The sequence below is a fragment of the Biomphalaria glabrata genome, chromosome 16, assembly GCF_947242115.1.
Source record: "Biomphalaria glabrata chromosome 16, xgBioGlab47.1, whole genome shotgun sequence".
NCBI classification, from domain to species: domain Eukaryota; kingdom Metazoa; phylum Mollusca; class Gastropoda; family Planorbidae; genus Biomphalaria; species Biomphalaria glabrata.
Window position 1 is genome coordinate 4,865,759 of NC_074726.1, and position 22,563 is coordinate 4,888,321.

The 22,563-nt window shown below is 36.9% G+C and overlaps 1 protein-coding gene across 10 annotated transcripts in view; it reads right to left on the bottom strand.

The window, feature by feature from the left end:
* Positions 1-22,563, bottom strand: part of LOC106050201 (myosin-IIIb-like) — a 117,440-nt gene that overhangs the window by 13,506 nt on the left and 81,371 nt on the right. For 7 of the 10 annotated variants that reach the window (XM_056013757.1, XM_056013754.1, XM_056013755.1 and 4 more), the window contains 7 exons: positions 22,190-22,314; positions 20,406-20,459; positions 16,242-16,424; positions 8,723-8,755; positions 6,808-6,891; positions 1,753-1,896; positions 504-580 (listed from right to left, as the gene is read on the bottom strand). In XM_056013757.1, coding sequence (XP_055869732.1) covers positions 504-580; positions 1,753-1,896; positions 6,808-6,891; positions 8,723-8,755; positions 16,242-16,424; positions 20,406-20,459; positions 22,190-22,314 — 700 coding nt within the window. The remainder of the gene's footprint in view (positions 1-503; positions 581-1,752; positions 1,897-6,807; positions 6,892-8,722; positions 8,756-16,241; positions 16,425-20,405; positions 20,460-22,189; positions 22,315-22,563) is intronic. The other 3 variants (XM_056013758.1, XM_056013756.1, XM_056013760.1) reach the window with 3 other exon arrangements.

Consider the following 22,563-nt stretch of genomic DNA (forward strand, 5'->3'; position numbering starts at 1 on the left):
TTGCCGAGATAGTTTTAGTAAATGTGACCATAACAGCTAGTCTATAGTCCTTGGTAAACCAGACTGTTGATCTAAGTCTTTAAGTTTTAGCAGCAGATATCTCCTCTAATACTGGAGTGAAATTATTATTTTTTTTAACCTTTAACCGTATTTTACTATACCTTTTATCTGTACATCAAATGTTGTTATTAAATGCGCATTAATTTCTGGTATAATGAATACTACACTTTCTAAAGTAATTTAGCAGAAAAAAAAAGTAGTTATTTCTTAAGCTTTAATACTAACAAAATCAGCTCCAAAATTTACCATTTATTTATTCATTTTTATTTATAATCTTTAAGTTTTGAGACTCAGTCAATTGCTTACACCTTGATTGACTTCTCAACACAGAGTTTATTCACCCAATCTTTGTGTAAGTCTGCATGTGAGCTGTTTAGAACAGACAAGACACTTAGAGCTTGACTTCTAGACTACTGGTAGGTAAGGAATACATAATGAATTACCTAAGAGGTCCTCTCTCTCTGTCTGTAGGTCTGCCTCTATGATGAAGTCACTGCGTTGAGGGTTATGTTCATTCTCACTGTCAGAAGGATTCAAGAATAATGTGAACAAATAATATCACTACATTTACAAGAACACAATGTGATTAAACTTTAGAGCGAAGACCACAGAAGATTACAGAATTAATTGTGAATGCAAAGGCCTGACTTTGACATATTTCAAAACATCAGAGGATGATAAAATCATGTAATGATAAGGATTTAAGTCCAAAATTTTATGGTACATGTCTTTTAAGACATTTCAAAATAATATTACTATATATACTTAAAAAAAACGTTTCTAAAGCACTTTAAGTAATCTAACTGAGCTAGTTTTAATCTAACATATTAAGTGCAGATATAACAGATCTAAAGACTGATGATTTAAAGGTAATCCGTGTCTATGGTTGTCGGTTTAAAAGGGTATCATGTGGCCAGCACAATGACCAACCGTCTTTTCTTTCCTAACTAATGTCAGGTACTCAAGAAATGGGTGGACTTAGGGGTTACCTAAAAATTCCAAATTTGAAATCCTATGTTTTTCATCACGATTTGAACCCAAGACCCCTTTATTTGGATGCCAAGAATTTTACCACTCAACCACAACAACCCCATTAGGTTCTTTTAATTCCCTTAAACAATTTTTTTTTCAATTCATATGCCCATATTTAAAAAATACTTAAAGGAAGGGAAAGAAAGAGAAAGAGAGAGAGAGAGAGAGAGAGAGAGAGAGAGAGAGAGAGAAATATTGAAACATCCAAAAAGACTTAAAACATCGTTTGTTGATGTCAACTGTTAGCTATTGGATGGCTTGAGATAAATTAAACAATGAATCACAGGAGAGCAGGTGATCAAGGGTACCATATATTCAAACCTACGCATTTTCCCAACAATCTGGTAATATTTTACGGTACACCCAATGACAATGATTGAATATCGAAATCCCCCCGACTGACACTGCCGTCGGTTATCTCAAAGTTCAGGTCCAGCAACTCCACCTGCGACGTGGAGGATAAATTATCTGCCCTTGTCATTCGAAGCTTGCGGTCAACACGGGGCATTCATTGAATATTCCAGCACTGTCGTCGGTAATTTAAAAATATGGTCTTCGAGATAACCCACGTTTTGATTTATCCGTGGAAATTAAAAATAAAAAATCTCGGAAAACATTAAATGTAAAAAAAAAAATATAAAAATAAAAAAAATTACGTACTTGTAATCATCGGGAGCCAGGGCGCTTTCTCTGGCAGTCCTCAGGGGCGCATCCCAGGACAGGCCGTTCATGCTGTCACTTTGAGTGACAGTGTTCCTAGTGCTGTTGTCGTCTACCTCCCCAGCGGCGTGTTTGTCGGGCTTACTGAAACAATCAAATCATAAACCATGACGTATTTTGGGTGTCAGAAGTGGGACACTGGGAAATTACCCATCCCCTAAGAAGTGACGCCGATGAAACATGATACCACTGTTAGGGTAAGTTCACTAAATTAAGCTCTAATTAAATTGACTGCAGTGTTTTAACACAACAGCCACTGTGCTAACGGCTTCTGGAGTATTCTCACAGCGCATACACGCCGTGATTGCTGGCAGATGGTATCACTCTTAGAACAGAGAGACAGAGAGTCTGAGAGAGAGAAAACGAGAGAGAGAGAGAGAGAGAGAGAGAGGGAGGGAGAGAGACAGAGAGGCAGTGAGAAAGAGAGACAAAAAAGAGGCAGAAAGAGTGAGAAAGAGAACCACGGAGAGAGACAGAGAGACAGAGAAAGAGAGAGAGAGAGAGAAAGAGAGAGAGAGAGAGAAAGAGAGAGGGAGAGAGAGACAAAGAGAAAGAAAGACAAACACAAGATATCTTGTACAGAGTTTAAATTTAAATAACACAGACTCAAGTGACGCAAATGTTGAATATTTTAAAGAACATTTTTGTATAACAAATGCTCTATTTTTCAGAGTAGTATATAATAACTTTTTAGCTGAAAGTTTAATAAGTATATGTATAACTACTAATAAATTTGATTTATGAAACTATAACGGTAGCAAAAAACAGCTATAATTTTTAGTAACAATTAATAATAATAATGTAACAAATTATCAATAAAGTAATGCTTCTAAGACTAAGACTGCTTTATTGATCCTTATGGAGATTTGCTGTGATTACAAGGACTCTTTTCTCATATACAGACAACACAAGACAATAAAAAAATGATAGACCATAAATAGTCAGGTTTAATAACAATAACAATATAGATACAAATAAAAACCTTCCGTCAAAATGTCAAGAGATGTGTGCGACATAAGATTTTGCAAAAACAACGACTACAAAAATACAAAAGTGATTGTTGAATTAATCAGACTTACAGTGTCACATAAAATACCTCTGCTAATATATGTCATATTTGAGTTGTATTCCTTTGTCATTGCTAGGTATGTGTCCTTTGTCGTGAACAGGCAGTTCTGCCCAAGACGGCGTCGTTGGATACATGGATTAAATGTGTACGACCCAAATTCTACATTTGTTGTTTTAATGTTTCAATACTAATCGATAATCTCAATGACTTATCGTAGAGTAAAAGGTTAAAGAAACTAGTTCGTACATTTGCCTAGATTACGATAGTTGGCAGAGACGTAGGCCTTTTGTAATCATATATTTATTACCAAAATGCGAACAGATAAAAATGAAATTTAACTGCAGAGGATAAATAAGCAGAGCTAAAGGAAGCTACCTGTAGAAAGAATGATTAGTTTGTGGTATTGCCGGACATTGTCAGAAGACGATTTGCATATTTATCAAATATATTAAGGGAACCTACCTGCAGAAGGAATGATTAGTTTGTGGTATTGCCGGACATTGCCAGAAGACGATTTGCATATTTATCAAAAATATTTTGTATATAGCCTACTTTGGATTCTTATGTTATGGGTTAAGATTGGGTTAAAAACCTCGTCAGAAAAATGCGTAAAGTATGTCCATATTTCTTTTGTCCGAAAGTCGCTGGCAAGTGAAAAAAACAAAAACAAATGGTGGAATGTTTTTACCAGATAAACAGAGAACTTTTTTTGTTTTTAAACAATAAGACAAAAAGTTCAACCAATCCAATTGTTTTATGATGACGTGCTGACATTTAGTCCCGTATTCTGCGTCTGCCGGAAGTTTCCAAGAAAAAACATCATTATCTATTTATATCCTAAGGGGAGTTAATGTTGACATTTTTTTTTTAATGTTTCCAAATAACACGTTGTAATGGCGTCATTATCGAGCCACCCATTGAAGCGGTTTTCAACATCAAGTCGTGAAGTGTTAGGTGTAGGCCTGCTCCTAAGTTGTTCTGTTCGTTTCCAGATTTACGCAGAAGATGGAATTAAACACGTGTAGTTGAAAGTCTTGGTATGCAATCAATCGTACATTTTCTACAAGTTAATTTGTGTACACTGACAATCTCCCAACGTCAACCGCAGTGACATATTGCAATGGGCATTGTTAAAAATAGCTAACTCTATGTTATGGAGTGTAAGTGGGTGTTTCTGAACTAACATATGTAAATGGGGTGGAGATGTTTTCGGATTTCTAATTAAATAGTTTCTGATGAAACCTCGAGGTTGATAAAAATGTTGATGCGGAAGTTGAATAGAGAAGACTAGCGAGAGATAACTGAATAGACGTGACACTGAATAGACGTGTCACTGAATAGACTTGACACTGAATAGACATGACACTGAATAGACGTGTCACTGAATAGACGTGACACTGAATAGACGTGACACTGAATAGACGGGACACTGAATAGACACGTGACACTGAATAGACGTGACACCGAATAGACGTTTCACTGAATAGAAGTGTCACTGAATAGACGTGACACTGAATAGACACGTGACACTGAATAGACATGACACTGAATAGACGTTTCACTGAATAGAAGTGTCACTGAATAGACGTGACACTGAATAGACGTGTGACATTGAATAGACGTGACACTGAATAGACGTGACACTGAATAGACGTTTCACTGAATAGACGTGACACTGAATAGACGTGACACTGAATAGACGTGACGCTGAATAGACGTGACACTGAATAGACGTGTAATTTTAGTGAGTTATGTCTCGTATCATTCCCCTTGTGTTTCGAAAAACATCTATACTCTGTATGTTTGTTAATACAAGTTCAATCTGTTTAGTTTTACAATTAGTCTGGTTACATCATTAAGAAGTTTATACACTCACATCGGTTTGTAAACAAAAAGATATTGTACATGTTTCGGATGTTCCTTCAGAGTTGAAGATAATTGACTTCCTAGTCCAAACCTCCCGGGGCATGGCAGCAGGCAGGGTATGGACATGGAACCATCAACAAGTCCTAACGACAGTCCAGCGCCCATGCCGCACGACCAGGCAGCCACCTGATTAGCTCTTTTCTCTCCTAACTGACGATACCAGCGTTGATTCCACCAGAATGTGGTAAATAATTACGGAGAGAAAGAGTTAATTGTATTAGCTGTTTGGAGCTACAAACCGACGACCTAGTATTAACACCTAAAGTGTTCATTTTCAAATACGGTTTCAACAAAAATCTAGATACAGCAACCAGAAGCGATGTTGAGATGTCAGACATACTATTTTATGATTTCCCCAGAAATAAAAAAAAAATGCAAATAATTAATAGCGCCTAGGTTGTTTTTTTTTTTCTGATATGTGTATTAGAAAATAAACATTGTGTTAAAATTCTTAAAACTTGAAAAAAAAAAAACAACAACAACAACTTAAGATTAAATAATAGTCCTAGAATATTGTTTGTATTATGAAACAGCACATTAAAATGAGCGAATACACATGTCTCTTTGGACTGTCAATCTTTATATTTCGGTGTCTATGTTGACATTTAATATTTAAAAATCATAAATATTCTAATTACCAAAACCAAACAAATAAAAGAAAAAAAAAACTGATGAATGTAAAACGTATAATTTACTCTACGGTTGTAAATGAAAATGGTATTTATTATCGGTGTTCCTACTTCTTACACAGTTTGTATCAACTCATCCTGTCTGTCTTTCAAGTTCAAACTTTGCACAATTATTTATTGGCATATACAGGGAAAACAATTAATAAAAAAATTAATGAATTAGTCTATTCATAGCTGGCAATTTACTAATTTCGTTTGACACCAACAAGGGAAATTACTCCTTCAGTATTCACAGCTATAACTATCTATATATGTAGGGTTTGGTCCCCTTAGAATATTGTACACTTTATTTCTTCCACACTCATTCCCGTATCAAGTTGAAAATTAAACAACTATTTATTGTACCTAAAATATCAAACAGGAATCAATTTACGAAAAAAAAAACAACAAACAAACGTAAAAACAAAAACAACAACAACAATTAATTAGTCAATTACTTTTTGCAAATTAATTATTATTTTTTTTTTAGTAATGGATAAGGAAAACAGCTTCTACATTGCTGAAGAATATAATTGTAAGTGCGGAGTTCTTCCCCTTGGATAAGCTTGTTTTTTTTTTAAAAAAGGATTTTGTTATATTTTGCTTGTCAAAACTGTTATCGTTCGTCTCAAAGCTTCTTATAATAACACACAAAAAAAAAAGAATAAAGATCTATTTGCCTAAACAATGTAAAGTTCTAAAAGCTATAATTACTCAATTGTGTTGGTACTGATCGATCGTTAGATGCTCGAAAGTAAAAGCCCAATGTAGAGACAGAGTACAAAACGTTACAACATCAAATGATCTACACAAAGTGTTTGTGATAGGAAACACGTGTGCTGCCCCCCCCCCCCCTTTCTATTTTCTCAACGACAAAGTCGAATCTAGCCTGTGTACCAAATGAAATGTAGATAACTTGTTTTATTAATTGCAATGATGTCATTTCCTTTTCCATAGTATGGTAATGACTTTTGCAACCTCCCCCCCCCCTTCCTAAAGCTTACAACTAAAACAAGTGCAGCATCACGATTATAGGTAAGAATCCATTTAACAAAATAAAAAAAACAACAACACTATTATATGCATAAACATTTCATTAAGTATTCACAAGTGAAAAAAAAAAAGGTGAAGAAAAAAAAAACAACACAGAATCAACAAATAAAAAGACCAAGAACACCATAGAACCGTACACTAGGTCACTAACACCAGATCGAAACAGATCGTTGACGATACTATCCAGGTTATCAACAGAAGATGTCACCACTACGGAAACACGAACGATAAGTAGGGGAGAGAGAGGAGGAGAGAAAAAAAACACAACAAACAACTGACTTGGCCATGAACGCCTCGGCCACTTTTTTGGCCAGCAGAATTCGACTCAACTGGTTCCTCGCGGTGTCCACGTGATCTGGCTCGCTGCCATGGCAACCAAAATAAAACAAAATAAATTAAAAGATCAATACAGTAAAGCAGACACACACACACACGCATGAATAAAACATACATAGACCAAGACAACGAAACACACACAACCATTCACTCAATGACCAGAGTATCCTCTACATTAACGATAAGGTACATTAAACAGCTAGATGAACTATACCTTATCATCATTGAAATGAATGACGGAATAAAAGCTTTAAGACTAATATACAAAAATTCACAATAGTTATTAAGCTTTTAGAAAGTAAGCTTTAATTTTGGACATAAAAACAACAAACAACATGATGAAACTATGAATACCCACCCGAAATAGTCTACAAATAATTATACCATATACGTGTAATGATCTATATGGCAGATGATATCATTATAGCTTTTTTAAATAGCGCTACTTTCATGCTTATAGCATGCTCAGAGAGCTTTGGTCCAATCTCAGTTGTGGACCAGTTGGGGGGGGGGGGGGTATCTCGGAGAAGGTTTTTCCGTGCTGCCTTCAGGCGCTCAGTAAACACAACTCTGCCCGAGTCGGGTGTCGAACCTCGAGCATAGGTAGCCAAGCCAAGCCAAGTTCAAACGCACTTATCCTCTCGACCACGCTTCCCACTATCTGTCATCTGTTACTGTGGCCCACGGTTAACGAGGGTTGTCATGTGGCCAGCACAACGACCAACCACCCTTACGTTTACCCCAACTTACGTCAGGTACCCATTACAGCTGGATGGACAAAGAAGCGCCATGAAGAACCCGAAATTAAATTTCCCAGGTTTCAAACCCTGGACCCCTCAGTTCCGAAGCCAAACGCTTTACCACCACCACCAACTAAAATAACCTATCTCTAATTCCCAATCAATTCTTAAATAATTGTAACGCATTCACATTACTTTTTTTTTTGTATTAGTTTTCATCCATTAGTTTAAAAAATACACAGGAAGACGACAAGGACTTAGGACTGCCGGATCAGGCTTACACAACTAAATAACAAGAATAATAGGAATAAAGCTTTTTATACAGCGTTCATTCACTAATTAGCTCCACTATGTTTTAGCAGGACCACCAGTCCATAAACAATACTTTTAGTTGCAAAAACAACTCAAAGAGTTGAATCTCGAATTGATGATTCCTAAACTACATGCAGGATTCATTCTCGACCCCATGAGTTTTGGTAGCTAAACATTTAATGACAAGCATCTCCCATGATAAAAGTCTACCGAGTCAGTGATCAGTTAATTTCATTATTCAGCAGCGTACGATTGTTATAAAGTGTTTAGGCTTTTGTCTTTTCTATTACTTGTATGGACTTTGGGAAAAGCACAAAGGGGATTAACCAATAATGTGTATGTTTGGGATGATTATTTTGTCATTTCGCAATGAGTTGCAAGCTGCTATGTTTACAAAGCTCATATCAACCCTCTCTGTCTGTGCGTCTGGTGCAAATTTTTTACACTTTATTTCTCCCACTTCACATTCTTGGATCAAGTTGAAACTTAGTACAATTATTGATTTTTCCTAAAAAAAACATGAATCAATTAAAAAGACTAACCAATTTGTTAATTAAATATTGGTATTGCATAATTTTGTTTTATATAAAAAAAGGAAATAAATATTAAAATATTGAGATATAAGAATGTCACTGTGGATTTCTATCACTTAGATAAGCCTTTTTTTTTTTTGTTTAAAGTGTTTTAAAATATTTTGCTTGTTAATTATTTAAACCCGAAAACCAGAAAGCTAAACGAACAGGAAGGCAGCCATCACGTGACTCGCGTACCAGACAGAAACAAGACAATCAACGGACAGTACAAACCTTTGATAGTCCGGATCATTATCTTCTGCTTGGCTGATTGATACAAAACCAAGCGGCAAAATAAAAATAGAAAAAAAAAGCAAAACAAACTTTAGGAACAATTCTACATATTATTCAAAGTACACATTCTTTCCTAAATCTTTTTTTTTTATTAAAGATATCAGCTCCTGGAATACTGTTCTATTATTTAGAATAATTTGTTTGATATAAAATCCATGGTTTGGTTTGTGACCTGAATACAAACCATAATAGGATTAAAAACATACGCAGACACACACACCAAAAACATAACGATTAAAAAAATACTTTAAGGCTAGAAAGGAAAATTTAAAGAAGAATGATAATAGCATATACAAAATAAAGATAAAGAGATATGAATCAATAGATGATAAAAATAAAACATCTAATTGAACTGTAAATTATACATAAAGTACAAAGCCTACTAATAAAAAGAAATGAAATAAGAAAAGAACAAAGAGTAAATATTTATGTTAAAAACACTGTATATCCACCAGAACACTGTGACTTAAGACTAAAACACTAAATTAGATCAAACAATGAGACCAACAGATACCACCTTGTACGACACGAGTGCATGGCGTATATTTACGCTGTAGACCTGGCTTACGTTTAGACACCAATTCAACATTGAAGCTATACTGAACGAATTAGAAGCCAATGTAAATACACATGTGGTCAACCCACACGCTGTTTTAAAGTAACACTCCCCTCCATATGAAATATATCCGGTGATATTAGATTGCATTTCTCAGCAATTAATCGTAAACAGATGTGCGAACAATTTATGTATTCAGTCCAAATGCTCAAGGCGCATTGGCGTCATCAATAATAGAGTAGGAAGAGTAGAGATTACAACAATTATACTGAAAGTGATGATGTCATTACAATGTGTGCGCAGACATTGATGCAACAATTTGCACAAGTAAATAGTTCTGTTCCCCATTTGTTTATGTCATTGCGTATATATCTATCTATATCTATATCTAAGAACTTCAATCTACTCACTTTCCTTAGAATTTTAAAATAATTAGACATTATGCAATCTACAAAAAGCTTTTTTACAAATAAATAAACCTCTATTTAGGTATTGATTAAATCTTCCCCCCTCCCCCCACCCCTCCTTTTAAAAAAAAAAAACCTGACCTTTGGCTTTTTCATTGTCCCAAACTACTTTTACGTAATATTATAATAAACATTTAGTAAATATATCTATTTAGTTAGTAGCTCTTCCACTCTTCGGTTTAACATATTTACGATTTCTTCGCTAGACAAAAAAAAAAGTGTGGTCGAGAGGTTAGTACTCTTGAACTTGACTTGGCTACCTATGATGGGGGCTCGAGGTTCGACACCCAACTCGTGTTGTGTTTACTGAGCGCCTAAAGGCAGCACGGAAAACCTTCTCCACCCACTGGTCCACAAATGATATTGGTCCATTGCGCTCTGAGCATGCTACAAGCATGAAAGCAGCGCTACATAAACGCCATAATTCGATTTTAGATGCTATGTCTCTTTTCGGTTTAACGACAAACATGTCTTCGCAATGACTTTTAATTATTCCTTCTTTTCGACCTCCACCAGAGCATATCGGACTTTCACGGTAACATCTACATAGTCATATAACTTCCATAACCCGGAGACTAACAGAGATCTTCTTTATTTACTTTGCAGCAAGAAAGCGTCCCACAGGAAAACAGAACAAGAGAGAAACAATGGGGCCAAGATGATCTGAAATTAACCTAAGTCAATACATACGAGAGAGAATGCCTTCCCTTATCAATACGCTGTAAAATGTCAAGTCAGGTAGAAAATCTGTAGCTAAGTATCTATCACCGGCAGTAAATTGTTTTATCGACATTGTTTCCTTAAGCAGACAGCGTACAGCCCCAAGACAAGGACAGTATTTTTGGTCTTACAAATCCATACAGGTGTTATTAAAGGGAATGCGGGGGGAATCGATGCGCGCAGTTCTCCTGCGAGTATTGAGCTGCATCTATAGAACAGTGACTGCAACAAAATATTCTTTTTTAGGCCCGGTGCAGGAGAGGTTTAAGTGATCGAACCAGTGTCGGATACGCAGGCAGGGAGGCACAGGTGTTGTGCGTTTGCTCTGAGATTGAAAACGTTCAGATTGCCCTTTCAAGGGGCTGGATATGTTTGTTTGTTTGTTTTACATGTTTCGGATGTTCCTTCAGAGTTGAAGATAGTTTACTTCCTAGTCCAAACCTCCCGCAGGACGACGGGGAATGGGAGCGGGCAGGGTTTGAACCCTGGACCATCGATAAATCTGAACGTCAGTCCAGCGCGCAAACCGCACGACCAGGCAGCCATTATGGAAGGTAGCAGGATTTAAGAAGTTATGACGAGCTATGGTGATCTTGGTATAAGTGCTTCGGAAGGACAAGAAAGAAGAAAGAAGAAGGCGAGAATTAATTTTGGCAGTGTCGTAACTACGATGGGGGGGGGGAGAATTTTAAAATCCCCAGTGCCACCACTTGAGGGGGGCACCAAATGAGTGTTTTTTACATTAAATATTACGCAAGTGCAGGGGCCCCCACAGAGGTCAAGCCCCCTCCCCCGGGCCCCCAAATGATGGAAAATTCGTAGCTACGCCCCTGTATTTTGGACTGCAGAGAGTGAGTTCAACGCTTCCTTTTACAATCAAGCTTTTGCTAGATAGATCGATAAACTCTCCGATCGAACAGTTGAAATTTCTCCGGCATTGTATCTTCACATTAATTTATTACACATTATAGTCCAACTGTTATGGTATATATTTAAGCTTTCAGAATACATTATAACTCAGAAGGCGGGGCTAAGAGGAATCACGTAGTGATAAATGTAAGGAAAAAAAAAAGATTGCGTGATACCGAGATAGAGGGAGACCGGGAAATAGTAAAAAAAATAAATAAAATCTCGCTATTATATCGTTTTATATTTTGTGACTATTCATCAGATTCCTGTTATGAAAGGTTAATCCTTCTTACAGAGTATACACGACAGAAAAAGAGAAAGGAGCATTGAATTATACGTCTTCGATTTAGAATTAGCTACCTCGTGCTACGCCCAAGTACAGACTCAGCTAGAGCGGGCTGGCACCTTCCCACTAAGCAGCCAACAAGCGTCAGTTTAATACTTAATTGACGCTGCAGAACTCAAGATTTAAGAGATCTGGCGAATCGGCTCATGTTAGCCTTTTAAGCCATGTTGTGCCTTCAGGGACTATAATAATCCTTTATCTAGCGAACTCCAGGTGGGACGTAAAACAAAACCCTATTAGGTTACGGCTCTTTTTAAAAGGAGTTCAAAGCTTACAATGATCATTGAACGGCGCAAATTTGAACAGGAGCTTATCAAGTCCTATGTATCAACTTATTTAGTGTAGCCCTGTTTTGTGAACTGTCATTTAGACTTTCAATCAAATGGCAATCTTCGCTTCATAAGAAGAGAAGGCCAAAAAAAAAAAAAAAAGTTTACTGAATGGTTTCTATGGAAACTGCGCCATTCTTAAGTCGATCACGTGACGAGAAGCATTACGAGGTGGGCAATGCCCGAGCCATAGTATCAGCCTCCCCCCCCCCCCCCCCCCTTTACCAATTCAAACAATATAGGGTAAGATAGGATTATCGATTTTAGTTTCTAGATGATAAAATACATCCTCTCACACACATACAAAAACATATACACAAATCTGTTTTCGAAGGTGTAATTCGAACCCATTTTCTCAGTTACTGTGGCAACAATGGGCGAAGGGGGGTCATACCTTTGATAACTTTAAGAAAGTTCTTGTTACAGCGGTCGAGCCGATAATGATTCCCAGAATGCCAGAGACGAAAATATGCTTGAGCACGTGAGGTGTTTAAGGTTATCTTTGAATGAACATTGGGTCAAGGTTACAGACAACTGCGCCACAGTCAAGAAGTGGTATCTTTGAATGAACATTGGGTCAAGGTTACAGACAACTGCGCCACAGTCAAAAAGTGGTATCTTTGAATGAACATTGGGTCAAGGTTACAGAACACTGCGCCACAGTCAAGAAGTGGTTTCTTTGAATGAACATTGGGTCAAGGTTACAGACAACTGCGCCACAGTCAAGAGGTGGTATCTTTGAATGAACAAAGGGTCAAGGTTACACAACACTGCGAAACAGTCAAGAAGTGGTATCTTTGAATGAACAAAGGGTCAAGGTTACACAACACTGCGCCACAGTCAAGAAGTGGTATCCTTGAATGAACAAAGAGTCAAGGTTACAGAACACTGCGCCAGAGTCAAGAAGTTGTATCTTTGAATGAACAAAGTGTCAAGGTTACAGACAACTGCGCCACAGTCAAGAAGTGGTATTTTTGAATGAACATTGGGTCAAGGTTACAGACAACTGCGCCACAGTCAAGAAGTGGTGTGATTGAATGAACATTGGCTCAATTTTACAGAACACTGCAGATGAGGTGTGTTTGAATGAACAAAGGGTCAAGGTTACAGAACACTGCGCCACAGTCAGATGAGGTGTGTTTGAATGAACAAAGGGTCAAGGTTACAAAACACTGCGCCACAGTCAGATGAGGTATGTTTGAATGAAAATAGGTTCAAGGTAACAGAACATTGCGCCATAGCCAGAAGTGACATCTTCCGTAGACACAAATAAGTTGTATAGTGAAAGAGCACTGTGGAATTCACGTGCTTCGGTTACCAAAGGCTTACAGAGTGACCCGCCACTAATGACAGGTATCTAGAGTGTAGTCAAAAGTTCAAGTGATACATAGGAAGATCTACATAACCAATGTTACACGTTAATGGATCTCGTTTTAAATGTTTATACCAGTTTCAGGAGTTATGTATTGATTGAGTAAATTACAATATTTATTTAGGACTGACAAGCTTCAAAATCATGACACATTTATTTAACAAGACTATCTCTCTCTCTCTCTCTCGTTATAAAGTTTGAACTAACTAAGTTTGCAATCTAATTTTTATTATTCCACTGAATTATACAATCTAACTCTGTCTTGCCTTCACTGAACTATATAATCTCTCTCTCTATCTCTCTCTATTGTCTTCACTGAACTATACAATCTTACTCTCTCTCTCTCTCTCTTTTGTCTTTAAGTAACTATACAATCTACCTCTCTCTAAGTATATAGTCTTCATTTAACTATATAATGTAAGTATTTCTCTCTCTCTCTCTCTTGTCTTCACTAAACTATATAATAAGTCTCTCTATGTCTCTCTCTATTGTCTTCACTGAACTGTATGAACTAACGCTTTCTAAGTTTATAGAGTTCACTTTACTATATACTCTAACTCTCTCTCTCTCTCTCTTTCTCTATATTGTCTTCACTGAACTGTATAATCTAAGTCTCTCTATTGTTTTCACTGAACTATGTAATTTAAACAGAAGACACGGCCAATGACATGCGGTTAAATGCAACACATTAAAACATTAACATTTCTATCAGACTAGACTATTGACTACTGTGCAACAACACTAACTGTGTATGGTACTAAAACAAGTCTCTGCTGAAGTAGATTTTACAAAACCTTAATAAAAAGAAACATCGTCCCTGGGATGTGGTAAACAGTTATTAACAACAAATTGTAACACATAGATCTAGACCAGCGGTTCTCAACCTTTTTTTTTTTTAGCTTGGCGACCCCTTTGTACAATTCCTCACTTACTGGCGACCCTCAACATTAAATTATTTTGGTTTATAAGTATGATATTACAAAATTATAATTGGAGGCCTAATGTATTTATCTGATTAGCATTGCCAAAGCTAAATGTTTAATCACGGTACAGTATGTAATTATAGTCTTGAAATATATATATGTCTCCTTAGTATCTAATTACAAATCAATGAAATAATTTCTTTATGACGTGCATCTATTTACGTTAGTATTTCCTATTCACATTCCACACACGTGCCAATTTTTCTGTATTTAAATTTGAGAACAGCTGTTTCGGGAAATATATATATTATTTCAAGTGGAAGAAAAGGGTGCAACAGAGACAAAGCGTAACATGGCTGCAGATGCTTGATCCAGAATTGTGTAGGCCTACTTAAAGAGAAATGTTTGACTGCTAAACTATTTGTCTCATAAAATTCTTTAACTTGGACTTTCATTGGAGCAAGTGCACATGGTATGTTGAGTAGATTTGAAAAGTAAAAAAAGGGGGGGGGAGGGAGGAAATGTCTGCACACCTGCGCAAATGTTATTTCAAAGAAATAATTATCATTTTATCTGTTTGCCAGGTTCATGGTACATGTAATTACTGTCATAGAGAGCAGATGAAGGTTGGAAGCATGTCAATATTACTTTCTGTACTAATGACATACTGGGGGTTTTCAATTCCTGCATAAACTGATCATGGTGCACTCAGAGGAAACAGTGGTGCAGGTCTGACAAGAGTGTCCAAGAGCTGAGGGGAGACAACTGAAGGGTCACTTGAACTGAATGGGGGGAGCTATGAGGAACTACCAAAAACAACAGAGTTTCTTAGCAGAGCAAGCCCATGCTTTCCTTCCCAGCTACCATTTGGAGTTCATTCGATGTTCATGTTGTCGAATGTGTTACGGATTTCTAAACAGAGTTTACGTATTAAAATTCAAATTTTTGGATGACCTTTTTTAAAACATACATTCTTTAGTTCATATATTACGGATTAATCACAATTTTATGATTCAACTATATCTCAAAGTTAAAGGAGTCCTAAATGCTTCTTAAACATATCAAGTATGATGAATAACACTGATTTAAATTAACAGATGATAGTTCAGAAGTAAACTTATACAATGTATATCTGCTGCACAATCAAAATGTTCGAAATAATTTCTGATTCAGTTGTCTGCAACATCTATCCTCGAACAACAATATATTTAGTAAATTTCAATGGAAAAAACTTATTTGACAAGTTTTACATGTTAGAATGGGAAAAAAAGCCCTTTTTTTGGACATAAGCGACCCCTGACTAATTGTCAATCGACCCCCAAGGGGGTCGCGATCCACAGGTTGAGAACACCTGATCTAGACATTAGTGCGCTATCACAACAACAAAACCTATCACATCAACAAAACCTATCACATCAACAAAACCTATCACATCAACAAAACCTATCACATCAACAAAACCTACCACATCTACAAAACCTACCACATCAACAAAACCTATCACGTCAACAAAACCTCAGAAAAAAAAACACAAATTTTTAACAATCTTGAGGATTAACCTACAGTGATTAATATCGCCAGTTATATGAAACCCTGAAAATGTCTTGACACATACCAAAATGTGAACACTTTGACAAAACAAACACTCAGGAGAAAGACAAACAGTAAGGTCTTTCCATAACGAAAGAAATAAAGACGGGACATGGCAAAGGTGAAATCTACGAGAGGTGTTCTCTACAAGCCCGAAGAGCAGTTTAGAGTGACAAAATCAAAGTGCTGGGGGCCAAGTGTTAGCGAGTTTCGGTGATGACAGGACCGTGGACAAAAATGGCGATACCTATAGTCGAAGATTTCCTCTTCCTCATCCCCAAAGCCGTCGTTGTCCCGGGAGGGAAGGAGCCCGAACAGGGCCGAGCCCCGGATCACTTCTTCGAAATAGGCCTTGGTGTCCCTGTCCATCAGGCCGTGCTCCGTCCTATTCTCGGCCATGGGGCCCTTATGGGTGAGCTTCATCAGCTGTCTGTAGTTGAAAAGTTGGTGTTGGAGTTAATGACTGCCTTCTGACAGTAAAGACACTAGATCAAGACATAGGACAGGGAGTTACATGGACCTTGACCTTATACCGCAGCACGTGACTTGACTTCCATAACAGATCAGATAAAGCCATCAGCCAAGTATTTCCTGTGACGTTTGACACAAACAGGGGAGGCAAACACACTGATAAATGCGAAGATTTGTCAGCAGTCTCTCATTAATTGGGATTTAACGACCTATCAAAACAACATAACGACTAATACATGCAATCATAACAAAGAGGAAGAAAGACTTAGTGGCTTTTGCTTCCTAATGTTATAGATTAGTTTACTGCTGCAAAATTTTATTATATACGTGAATAAAACATATGTTTGTATGAAGAAATCTTATGTGAGAATTTCGTGAAACAAAAATGGTAGTCATTGAGAAAAAAACAACATTATTGCATATCTATGAATAAATAAATAAATAACAAAACAGATATACCAAGAATGTTAAAGATACTTTTAGACGCTAAAATCCTCCTCAATAGTGATGTCTGATTCATTATATTTCCTGTATTATTGAGAAGTGTTCAGAAAATATCGTTACGGAAACTATCTACGACTTGTCAAATCTGTATTTGTATTTAATTACACATTTATAATTATAGCTTGACTCGTTAGACTTACCCATCTCGTTTCCGCCTCTATATATACGATATACAAGTTACCTAAGTGGCCGAAATTCAATGGCTAATTCAATGGGTTAAGATTCGTTAGCAACGCCATCAAATTTAGTCAGTCACGGAAACCAATGACTGTAAGTCATTGATTTAACACGCATGACAAGATTGACCCAAGGACACGCGAAGGACGTATCCATTTTTTTTTTTTTGAAGTATCGTCTGTAGTTTATAAGATAAGACTATACATTTCGGTGAATCGTATCAAAATCCCACAACGAATGCTGTTGTAATCATTAATCACATGATGTAAACAGAACGACAGGGGCGGTTAATATGATCGATCTTACCGTCCGACTGACGTAGATCTAGGTCTAAATGCCATCTAAACAAAAACGTTTCAGTCTTAGAGCGTCCTTACTTCTGCTGACCCGGAAATGGTGTTGAATCAACCTTGACCCCCAACGAAGCTAAAACTCATAACTCTGCAGGGTAGTGGGCGTGAACATCCAACAACCGCCTACACCTCTCTTAACCCCAATTTTTCATACTGACAGATAATCCCGCGCTTCTGACAAGTACCCATCATTCAATGGCTTGAACCCTCAGCTGTTGGGTACGCACTTTAATCGGAGCAGACTAGAACTATCACGTGACAAGAAAGACGCCAATCCTCTTATTAGCAAAGCATTCTTGCTCATTAAGCAAAGATTTCAGTAAGACAAAAACTTGACTGGATCAATTTGATTCGTTTCTAAGGAAAAGTTTTTTGTTTTTTTTTTAACTGAAAAACAAAATGTCATTTAAGGGTGAAAGAAACGGACATTTTAATTTCAGTTGTTCAAAGTTATATTTTAAAATTCTTCAAATAAAAAAAATTAACCTGTATCTTTTGAGTATGGTAAGTTCAATTAATTTAAACCTGTTGCAGTGATGCCCAAAATACGGCCCGCGGGCCAGATCCGGCCCGCAACGTGGTTCTATCCTGCCCGCCGAAACGTCAGCACAAAGTGTAGAAAATCCCCCTTTCATAAAAAACAGTTTGGGCCCTCACTTTTAGCCTTTGACATTTGTGCATTTATGAGATTTGACTCTTTATGTAGAATCTAGCAGGAAAAGTGAACGGATCTTTACATTTTTTTGTTGTTGTGGAAATTGATAACAAGCCAGCATGTTTAATTTGTAAAGAAAGTATGGCTGCTTAAAAATAGCAACATATATAATGGAATCGTGAATGGTTTGAACAGCGAATAAAAGATTGTTGAACTACGCTTAGAGATTGGAGTATTGGAGGACACAAAAAATGAGTCTCTAAAACTAGCTACAATGTTGCTCACATTTTAAATAGAGAAATGAAGCCGTTTTCCAACGCGTAAAACAAAAAGTCTAAAGTCTCATAAATTAATGTAAGTTTCTAATCAAACTGTGTCAGGTCGATCTAATTTCGTTTTTTTTGTACCTTTTCGGTCATGTGGCCCGCGACACGAGAGTTGGTTATTAAAATGGCCCATAGGTCGAATCAGGTTGGGCATCACCGTGTTATTGGCGGAACCTACTCTGAAAGAGAATGCACACAGAACAAGGGCACAAACAAATATAAAACAAAAAGACAGCAACATGTTATCTGTAGATATAATGTCAATGTTTACAAAACAACACACCAAGACACCTGAAGACGAACTAAAAGGTATGCAGGGGAGGATCTAAAACGTTCTTATTCAAACGTAATGTGGTCACAATCTTAAATCATACACATTTCATTACCCATATTTGAAAGCACACACATACAAGAAACTATAATCCCCCCCCCCCCAAAAAAAAAAAAAATCCCTTTTCCTTCTGCTAAGTCTAAGCTAACGTTGCCAGATAAAAGTTGTGCTGACATGCCAAACAATTATTTTAATATGCCAGAAAAAAATACGTGGCTTTTGTACTGATGTATCTATTTGATTTTACAATTAATATCCAGTTAGTATGAGCGATAAGTTAAGCAATACCACGTTTATTCAATTACACTTTTAATGACCTAACTATTGTGCAATGTCTTATAAATAACTGTAACAATACATCATTTACATTGTTAATGACAGTGAAAATGTTATCTCTCGACACTAGATGCCTCATGGACAAACAATTTATTTTACTGCTAGTTAAAAAAATATATATTATTTGTTTGTTTAAGTGAGAAATAACTCTAATGATTAAAACATTGACACACGTGCAAAGAATCTGTCCTCCCTTTTGTCAGATGTTCCAGCAAGTACAAATGCCAAATAGTAAAATATTTTTTTTAAGCTACGCTATTTATGAAAAGTAATAAAGCTACATCAACTTGAAAGAAAAAGCTACAGCCATGCTTAAGAGAAACAGTAAGGAGAATCACTACATATGAAAAAAAAAAAGTACTTTTTACTTTGAGAAAATCATTTCAACACACTCATAGTGAACATGCAATTGGTTTTACACTTTTTTAGCTAATATATATATATATTAATGACAAATATAAAAATATTTTTCAGTTTAAATGTATTCTTAATAAGGGTGTTAAAGCAGTAGTTTGATTCATTAGAAGAAAACAATTATTGTTAGAAGGGTCTCAGATATTGTTGAAACCATACTTCCATTTATGGGGCTAGAAGCCTACCTGTGTATTTCTAGGACGGAGGACTAAATGATGGGGCAAGATGCCTACCTAAGTATAACTTGGACAGAGGACTAAATGACGAGGCAATAAGCCTACCTATGTATATCTAAATGATGGGACAAGATGCATATCAATGTATAACTAGGACAGAGGACTAAATGACAGGACAAGATGCCCACCTATGTATAACTAGGACAGAGGACTAAATGACAGGACAAGATGCCTACCTGTGTATAACTAGGACAGAGGACTAAATGACAGGACAAGATGCCTACCTGTGTATAACTAGGACAGAGGACTAAATGACAGGACAAGATGCCTACCTGTGTATAACTAGGACAGAGGACTAAATGACAGGACAAGATGCCTACCTGTGTATACCTAGGACAGAGGACTAAATGACAGGACAAGATGCCTACCTGTGTATAACTAGGACAGAGGACTAAATGACAGGACAAGATGCCTACCTGTGTATAACTAGGACAGAGGACTAAATGACAGGACAAGATGCCTACCTGTGTATAACTAGGATAGAGGACTAAATGACAGGACAAGATGCCTACCTGTGTATAACTAGGACAGAGGACTAAATGACAGGACAAGATGCCTACCTGTGTATAACTAGGACAGAGGACTAAATGACAGGACAAGATGCCTACCTGTGTATATGTCCATGCATAAAGTTCATCACCTCCTCATCCATTTCAAAGTCACTGAGAATGAAGAAAAATAAAAATGAAAAATAATGAAAATTGAAAATCCTAAATGTGGGTGTATTTATTGGTATGCTATATGTATGTAAAGAGGTAAAGGGATGTAAGTAAAGAGGTAAAGGGATGTATGTAAAGAGGTAAAGGGATGTGTGTAAAGAGGTAAAGTGATATATGTAAAGAGGTAAAGGGATGTGTGTAAAGAAGTAAAGGGATGTATGTAAAGAGGTAAAGGGATGTGTGTAAAGAGGTAAAGGGATATATGTAAAGAGGTAAAGGGATGTGTGTAAAGAAGCAAAGGGATGTATGTAAAGAGGTAAAGGGATGTGTGTAAAGAGGTAAAGGGATGTGTGTAAAGAGGTAAAGGGATGTATGTAAAGAGGTAAAGGGATGTGTGTAAAGAGGTAAAGGGATATATGTAAAGAGGTAAAGGGATGTGTGTAAAGAAGTAAAGGGATGTATGTAAAGAGGTAAAGGGATGTCTGTAAAGAGGTAAAGGGATGTGTGTAAAGAGGTAAAGGGATGTATGTAAAGAGGTAAAGGGATGTATGTAAAGAAGTAAAGGGATGTATGTAAAGAGGTAAAAGGATGTATGTAAAGAGGTAAAGGGATATGTGTAAAGAGGTAAAGGGTGTTAGAAAAAAATTATTATATCGGGAGGTTTTGAAGATGTGTTATATTTATACACAGATCTGCAAGTTATGCAAAATGTTTACTTAAAACGAGACTTTACAAAACCTCATTTTTAGGACTATACGCACACATGTTTTATTTATGGAAATTTTCCAGAACAAGTATAGCCACGGAGAGAATTCAGCACTTCTAAGAAAACAAAAAGTCTAGAGTGCTGTAGTCTCTCCATTACTTTTATACTAGATACAGAATCCTGGAGCTAAATATATATTATTGCCAACTCCTTCCTAACTTAGCCAAGAAAGATTCACCAGGTGAGTTGGTTTGACCACACAATAGACTGTCAACTCATGCACAAGTAAGTTCATACCACAGCCCCACCCAAAAAAAAAAGGTCCCAGCTACGATGGGATAGGTGATCGCCCCCCACCCCCCCAAACTGACTCTATATGTGTAGTTGTGCGCTGGAAGACAAGAGATATAAAAATACCCTCAATGTCGGTAGTTCAAGCTACGAGGTAAAGATGACAGGCACCAGGATGAAAGATTATTAAACTAAGAATAACAAAGGGCACAATTAGGCAACTCAGCATCAGACCCCCGTGAATTTAGTTCGGCCGGCTTTTCAAAGCGGATATTGGACTGCAAAGCCAACTTTGAGTTCATAGGAAGTTTGTGTTCATCTTGGACCACGTTGGAAGAGCTATTTCTGTTTTTCTCTCTCTACTCACTTCTAAATCTCTCTATCTCTATGTATCTACTTTTGTATCTATCTATCTATCTATTTATTTATCTATCTATCTAATCTATCTGTCTGTCCGTCCGTCCGTCCGTCCATCCATCCGTCCATCTATCTATCTATCTATGTATCAATCTACTTTTGTATCTCCCTATCTAGCTAGCTCTCTACATATTCTTTCCGTTTACTGTATCACTTCTCCCAGTACCCTCACTCTTTCTTTCTCTCTGGCACAGAAAACAAAACAACAACAAAACAAAACATGAAGGACTGTGCGAATTGATTTGTATTCCACTTCAAAATAAAAACAAAATGAGTTTCTAAAGAGATGTTGATCTATAACAACAAAAACTGTTCTTACGGTTCCACTGATCCATCCTCATTATTGATGATGACCGAGGGGTTCATAGTCAGACCGCCAAGATTCATGAGGCCACTCAGAGTCCCCCCAAGTCCACTCATGCTGACCTCCTCCTCATTGGCCACCTGTAGGAAGAACAAAGTTATTTTTTTTAATGAAAAAAAAAATATATCGGGGTCAACAGCGACAGTGACACATGTTCAACAGTAACACAGGTTCAACAATGACGCAGTTTCGACAGCGACAGTGACACAGGTTCAGCAGTGTCACAGGTTCAAACAGCAACGGCGACACAGGTTTAACAGCGACAGTGACACGGGTCTAGCAGTGACACAGGCCAAAACAGCGACAGTGAAACAGGTTTAAATGTGTCA